Source organism: Anolis carolinensis, chromosome 3 (genome assembly GCF_035594765.1).
Source record: "Anolis carolinensis isolate JA03-04 chromosome 3, rAnoCar3.1.pri, whole genome shotgun sequence".
Classification (NCBI taxonomy): Eukaryota; Metazoa; Chordata; class Lepidosauria; order Squamata; family Dactyloidae; genus Anolis; species Anolis carolinensis.
The window spans coordinates 80,941,705-80,949,473 of NC_085843.1; the positions used below are offsets into that span (position 1 = coordinate 80,941,705).

The 7,769-nt window shown below is 45.5% G+C and overlaps 1 protein-coding gene across 6 annotated transcripts in view; it reads right to left on the reverse strand.

The window, feature by feature from the left end:
• Positions 1–5,412: 5,412 nt before the first annotated feature.
• prdm15 (PR/SET domain 15) overlaps positions 5,413–7,769 on the reverse strand; it is a 43,836-nt gene continuing 41,479 nt past the window's right edge. For all 6 annotated transcript variants that reach the window (XM_062975131.1, XM_062975130.1, XM_062975129.1 and 3 more), the window contains one exon: positions 5,413–7,299. In XM_062975131.1, coding sequence (XP_062831201.1) covers positions 6,817–7,299 — 483 coding nt within the window. In that variant the 3' untranslated portion in view covers positions 5,413–6,816. The remainder of the gene's footprint in view (positions 7,300–7,769) is intronic.

Here is a 7,769-nt window from a genome sequence, read left to right on the forward strand (position 1 = left end):
CCCATTCCGTTGCTGACCTTTATATTGAAAGGCGGAGCGCCTCGGTCCGAAGGGACGAAAAAAGGACCGTTGTTTTCCCTTATACGATGGTGAATTCGACCTCCTAGATCGATAGTATGGATTCCACCGTCTTCGCTGGTATTGGTAGGCCTGTTGCGTCGCGTACTTATTGGTGGCTTGGGTCACCTCATGTGTGTCCTTGATCTGAGCGTCAGTGTCCGGATTGAATATGCCCGCCTCATCCAAGGGAAGGTCTTCTATGACTGATTTAGCCGAGGGGGAGAGATTGGCTGCTCGCAGCCAAGCGTGACGTCGAAGTGAAATTGCCCCTGCCAGGAGTTTTCCCGAGGCATCCGCTATATTCTTAGCTAGGTCTTTCTGCAACTCCGAGAGCAGGCAAGCCTCCTGCTGGAAAGCCCTAGCCATGGCTTGATGTTGTGCTGGGAGGAGATCTAAATACTGGGTCATCTTCTCCCAGAGGTACGTCTGGTATGCTCCTGTATACGCGCCATAGTGAGCCATCCTAGCAAAAAGGCACGACGCAGAATAGAACTTTTTCCCCATGCTCTCCAGTTTTTTGCCCTCTTTGTCTGTGGGCGCTGGCTGAGAACGCTGAATTTGCTTGGGTTGGGTTACATCCACGACACGAGAGTTCAACTTTGGCTGTTTGGCTAGCCATTGGGCTCCAGTGAAGTCGATTTTATAGAGATATTCAGCTCTCCTCGGGGTCGCAGGAAGAGCCGCTGGGGATACCCCCTCATTCTTAATAATCTCTATTAAGTAGGGAAGGGACGGTAGCGCCGTGGTAAGGGGCCCCTGTTGTTTGGAAGAAGGATACACAGGGTCATTGACCACTTTTGTAGGCTTCTGAGCTGGTAAGTTAAGAGCCTTAGAGAGGCGAATCAACAGAGATGAGAAGGTTTTAATATCCTCCGCTGAGGGAGGATCAAGATCGTCATGCGGGTCTGCAAGCGGAACCGATATGGACGGGAGGCCCTCCACGTCCTCAGGGCGATCAGCCTCCGTCTCCTGAGAGGGACCCAGCGATGCCCGCGTCTGTGGGGTCACTGGGGCCGGCGGCGCCTGCAGTGTTGAAGGGGACGGCGATCGGTGCTGCTTCTGGTGCTGGGCCTGAGGTCTGTTCCAAAGGAAAGTCGGTTGTAGCTGCATTGCCCCGGCCCGCCAGTAGAGTGCGGTCTTGAGACGCAGCACACGAAGGCGAAGCCGGAGAGGCGTGACTCCACAGTGAGCGGGGGGCGTGGCTACGCCCCGAACCCGACGGAACTGAATAGGGCCCATACGGGTTCCAGAAGTGAAAACCCTCAAACCCGGGTGGAAAGAACGGGTAAGGAGGGAACCCATACGGATAAGGAGGGAAGCGGGAGTCTCTTGAGCGGCTCCTGGTGTCTGAACCAGCAACGGAGCGCCCTGAACTCGACGAGGGGGAGCGCCGGCGTCGGGATGGGCGGTCCCGTTGGCTCCTCCTGGACCTTTTGGGCGATGGAGAGGAAGTCAGAGAGCTCGATGATAAGCTTCGCGCTGCCGGGCTCCTTCCCCGACCCCGCGCCTCCTGCTGTACGCTCGGCAACAGTGGGGCCGGCTGAGTAGGGGTAAGCCCGGTCGGGCTGAGTGCCTGTGAGCCCTGCGGTTCGATTGGAGTGAGCGGCGGAGGATCATTCCGTACCGGGGAGCGCCCCATGGTAAGGTCGGGTTGCTGCCGAGCGGGTCGAGGGCGTGATGCCTTCAAGTGCTTTACTTTCTTAGTCTTTTTCCAGGCATTGCGGGGGCCTATGGCCGCCGCGGGCTCCTCCACGCTCAGGGGCCCAGTCTGGACGGCCTCCGATGGCGGATCGGGGCTTGGCGATCTAGCGTTACTTGAGGCCGATGGATTGGGCCTATTCTGAGGGGGGGAAGGCCCAGGGAGGTTGGGCGCCAAGGCCTGTTCATAGAGCAAGGCCTTTAGTCTGGATTCCCGATTTTTACGTGCCTGGGGCGTAAACCCTTGGCACACATGGCAGGATTGAGTGATGTGCCCCTCACCCAGACATAGGAGGCACTTAGAATGTCCATCCGCCTCAGGGAGATTGCTCCCACAATTGGAACATTTCTTGAAGAAGGAGGCCATGCTCACTCTAGCCACGTTACAAAAATGGAGGGTAAGATGAAACGCCAAGTCCAGTCCGTTAAGCTAAAGGGGTTTACCAAGTCCAGTCCGTTAATCAAAGAAGGATGGGAGTTTCGCAGCCGGTCCGAGTCAAAAGGATTCTACACGATGCTAGAAAGCTCTAGAGAGGTTCCTAATGTTGCTGCCTCTGCGGCGGAAAAAAGGAACTGGCTAGCCCCGCCCACAGGGCCTTATATATCATACTGGGGAGAGTGGGCGGGGCTTCTGCCATTTTGTTTATTCTAAGTTCTAGAAGGTTCCGACAATTGCTGTGCAGGCACAGGAAAACCCATTAGTGCGATTTCCACAGAAGCACCACGAAGAAGAAACTACTTTCTGGTAATGAATTGCCATTGTCTGTAGGTGTAAGAAATAACCATTTGATGGGTAATTGGCATGGCAATTCCAACAGCAACCTGCTTCGAACTGTAATGAATACATATAGATTTGAAAAGTGAAAGGCAATATATATGACGTAATTTCAAAACTGATGGTACTTGCTGGAATCTATTTTTATCATTTCAAACTAGCCTTCTTCAGATATGATCTGCCTATGTAACCTACCATACTTAGTTTTTGTGTCACATTGAAAAAAACCCACTTCTAGTGTCAGATATCTTGCACATATTGAGAACAGTTAGTCCTACAAATCCACTGATTTTGCATCCACAGATTCAGCCACCCATGACTTGAAAATATCCTCCCAAATTTCAGAAATGGAGTCTTTATTTTGCAATATTATAAGGGACACCATTTTACTACGTCATTATATATAATGGGATCTGAGCATCCATGGATTTGGATATCCACGGATATTCCTAGAACCAAACCCCAACAGATACTACTGTATTGATAATGCCAATTAAACCCATTTCAGTTGACGCTTGAAAGACAACAAAATGTGGAAAAGTAAACGCGAGATGCAATGATTTCTGCAGGGCACTATAAACATGCAAGGAGTATACTCCTCTTATATGGAGGATAACCTGTGTGCTATATCTGTGAAGATCCTCCATTTGATGATAGATGTCAATGTCATCTAATTTTCATGTGGAAATAATTTCATGCAGAAAGCCTCCTTAGATACAGGTGCCATGAGTGCTGGGGCCGATGCTATAGTAGGATGGCCAATTACCATTTTTAATCTGCTTGTAGTATCTACCCATTTCAGTTTATTCCAAATTGTGCCTTTTGTGTCATCCAAACAGTAATTTCCACCAGTCATTTCTTTGCTATACAGATCTATTACAATGGACAGTATGAAATATGGATATTTGAGGTCTACTTGTTTACCATTTGGTAGCTTTCTACAGAACATGCAACTATTTTGATAAGTCAGTCACACCTGTTGTGTAGCAAATAATGAGGACAAGTAATAAGAACTTCATAGCTAGCTGATTAAATTACCAAGTGTGTTGTTGAAGACTTTCATGGCCAAAATCTGAGGATGCCTGCCATAAATGTGGGTGAAATGTCAGGAGATAATGTTTCTGGAACATAGCCATACAGCCCAGAAAAATGCACAACAACCCAGTAAATAACCAAGTGTTTACAAATCGTCTGTTATCATTTAGAGCTAATAAGCTCCTTTTCCTTTTCTAAAATAAGCCTGTTTCTTTTGAACCTCTAGCAGTCCTGTGTTATACAATTGTGTTCCAACCACAGATAGTAGTTAGAAACCTGAGGTACAAGTTAGGGTATTATTTAGTTTTAATCTCTAACCAGACACGTTATTTCTCAGATGGCTGTAGGTCACTATCCCATGAATGATAACACTGCCCTACTTTAGAAGAATCGTTAGAGGAACCTTTTTTAAATTGTGTCAGAAGTGAATTGAGGTCATACTGCAAGTCGCTTCTGGTGTGAGAGGATCGGCCATCTACAAAGATGTTGCCCAGGGGACACCCGGATGTGTTACTATTCTGCTGGGAGGCTTCTCTCATGTCCCCACATGGGAAGTTAGGGCTGACAGATGGGAGCTCACCCCGTCTCACAGATTCAAACCTTCAACCTTCAGGTCAACAGTTCAGCCAGCACATGGGTTTAACCCATCGCACTACTGCGGCCCCCGTTAGAGGAACTGAAATAATGTGTTTGAAGTATTATTAATCATATGAAATTAAGCTAACTATAATTGTATAATCAGATATTTTATAAATTGCATTTTAAAATATGTTTCTACTAGTTTGGGTATCCAGAGATGTCCGGGTTATTTGAAAAGGTCCTTGTTTGTTTTTGCAGTCAATCACTTGCAAAGCCTGCCAGTATTCACAGTTGGCCATGTTGGGTCTGTTTGCCAAGTTTGGTCCAGATCCCTCACTTGCTGGGTTCAGTGCTCTCTGAATAAGGTGAACTATAACTCTTATTGATGCCAAGGTCAATCACCCCAAGCTGACAGCATTGGGTCTGTGTGCCAATTTTGGTCCAGATCCATCATGGGTGGGGTTCAGAGAGCTCACGGAATACAGGTGAACTATAACTCTCAGAGTCAAAGGTCAATCACCCCCAAAATCCACCAGTATTCCCAGTTGGCCATATTGAATTTGTGTGTCCAGATCCATCATCAGATGGGTTCAGTGTTCTCTGAATTTGAGTGAACTATAACTCCTGGATGTCAAGGTCAATCACCCCCAAGCCCCGTCAGTATGCAAATTTGGCCATGTTGGGTCTGTGTGCCAAATTAGTTGCAGGTCCATCATTGGTGAGGTTCAGAGTGCTTAGATTGTAGGTGAACTATATATCCCAGTCCCTACAACTCCTATCAATCATGGTGAATTCTCCTCAAACCTCTCCAGTATGTACAGTTGCTGATCAATTCCTCTGTTTTCTGTGTGCCATAAGAAAGGGTTAAGGGAGAGACAGTGGGCAGGGTCATGCAAATGGAAAGAGAAAGGAACACTGGGATGTGCTCGCTGTAACCTGCAGTATTCTAGGAAGGAGTGACTTGGTGGCACCTCAGCACTGGGAACTATAGCTTGTTTGTGGAGGCCAGAGGCTGTCTGTGTGAGCAGAAACATGTGCCACATATACACATACAGATTTTCACTTTTATTATGTATATAGACAAAAGATAGATGTGATATAGTGTGTACATGTGTGAGTGTGCATGTGTAAAGGATCTAATGAGCACTTTGAGATATGGCCACTTTGCATCGGGGAACCCTGAGCAAATGGACCCAATCTGGAGCAATATTTAGTAGCAGGATACTATCTTAAATTTTATTTGTTCCGCTGATGCATTTCCCCCATTTATCAGTAATTTAAATGTTTATTGGCATATTTGGTTAAAGAGTAATTGTTTGAATCAATGATGAGGTAATCAAAAAGCATGTACACAATTGTTCAAACATTTCTTTTTCATAGCTTGACTAGGAAGACCTGCTGGTCAAAAATACAAAGTGAAGAGAATAATTCTTTCTTTCTTCTTTGTCAACTGCTGGACTACTTTCATTTATTTTCTGACGAGGGTACAACCAGAGGCATTTCATAGTATAGACTGAAATGGGATTCAACACAAGATATGGCAGATACTATATAAAAAAGTGCAGAAACAAAAGGCCCTTTCCATCCAGACGCAAGTTTCACAACTGCCTGCCTTTTGTGCTCAAGTCTTTTGCTGCCTCCTTGTGGGCAACATAATATAGAATGGATATTATCATTTTGATAGCATTTTGGATTTATACTCTGCCTTTCCTCCAGGCTGGGATTCACTTAGGCAGTATGTTGTTGGGTGCTTCAGATTTCCCACCTTCTGAACAGACTCCACGTATCAGTTATTACAAAGAGAACAAAGAAAGGATGCATGTAATTATTTTTCAAAAAGGTCCATTGATTTGTGAATATCCCACCAAGAACACCAAGAGTGAAATACAAAGGGTATTATGAAAAAATGACTTTTGATGCCCTCCCTCTGTCCCCCAATATTTATGACACGATAGAAGACGACGCCTTGGTGAATTAAAAGCCAGCTGGCAAAACTTGCATCAGTGGAAAGGACTGCTCTCCAGAACTATTTGCTAAACATAATATGGAATCAATAAGCAGTTTTGCAAGAACCGCATTATAACAGTAGGGGTTTGGTTCACAAGGAGCTTGATTCAAATTTAAATTTCTAGGTAGAAAACCATTCCATTGCTCTAATACCAAACCGGCTATTTCAGGTGACAACCCAAGTCATCTTACTGGTAGAGTGGATTTGCCCTCACGATAATGGAAACAACTCATGAAACGAGGTACATTTCACATCACAGACTATTCCCACCCTACTGCCACCCATTTATGTTCAGTTAGATACAGGACTGATCTAAGAAATTAAAAGCAAAATATTTTTGCTTAATTATGCTCTTATGTCTCAGTGCCCGGCTAAAACATTCTATAGGAATGTTACTTCCTTGTCAAACATAACACATTTTTTCTTGACACAGAGCACTTGCTATGAACTGTTGCTGCCCATACTTTGTTTGATTAGGCTTCTATAGAGTACAAGTTTCACAAGAGCTTCTCTGTATTTCAAACTGCTGGGCCAGTATCAGAACATTGCACCATGTTAGCTCTTTCCTCCAACTCTGGTTTTCCAGCAATTGATTCTGTTTACGTATCTTATAGGCTTCTACAAGCTTCTCCACAGTTTGGTGTCTTCTATCAAGTAGAAGTTAATAGCTGTACATCTGTTGCTGCTGCTGTTCACTTTGAACCTGTGGCTGCCCAGCCTGCTGTTGAGTTGGCTGGGTCTGAGTCTGCAGGACATCAGTCTGTGGCACTGCCCTCCAGGTTAAGGGCTGCTGTTCTGATATCTGGCTCCCTAATGGAGCAATGGAGTTCACCAGAGTTGTTAGGTTTATAAAATGGGCTACTGACTGAGGGTTTGTAGCTTCAGACTGCGACTGTATCTGGATATCATTTTGGCGGTTACCGTGTAACATGGCGGAACCAGTGACTGTGTCGAAAGTCACTGTGAGAATGGAATTGTCTAGTTGCAACTGGCGTTCAGGAGTGGCAAGATGGCCTACAGCCACAGGTTGTAGATTTGTAAACTGGGTCCCAGCAGCTGTAGTGATCGGAGTAACACTAATGTTGGTCAAGCCCACTGAGCTGGAAGGGGCTGTGACATTTGGGTCTCCAAGGGTCACCACCACCTAAGGAAAGAGAACTGAAAATTAGTATTGATATGCAGCTGTAATTACCAAAGTAACTGTCAGTAAGGGGGTGAGCAACCTGTGGCCCTCCAGATGCTGTTGGATTGCGACTCTTGTCAGCCTTCATTGTTGGCTAAGTCACAGCCCAACAACATCTTGCCCAGCCTTGTAAAAGTACCAGAGGTAAGTGCTACCTGTAAGTGACAGTCAGTTTTACAGTCTTTGTATGGGGGAACCAATGTGTAAAATGGGTGCGAGGAACTCAAAACTTTACAAAAGGAATCTATATGAACAATTTGGTTTAGGAAGACTATAGTTTTTCTCCTTGATTTTTATAGAACACTTTTTGTTCTATAGAGTTGAAAGTATCTGTAGATCAATCAGTGTATTTAACCGATTAATTCATTGTTGATCTAAGGTGAATTCCCAAAAGAGGTGTTTACCATTGTTTGGTGATCCAGGTAATGGGT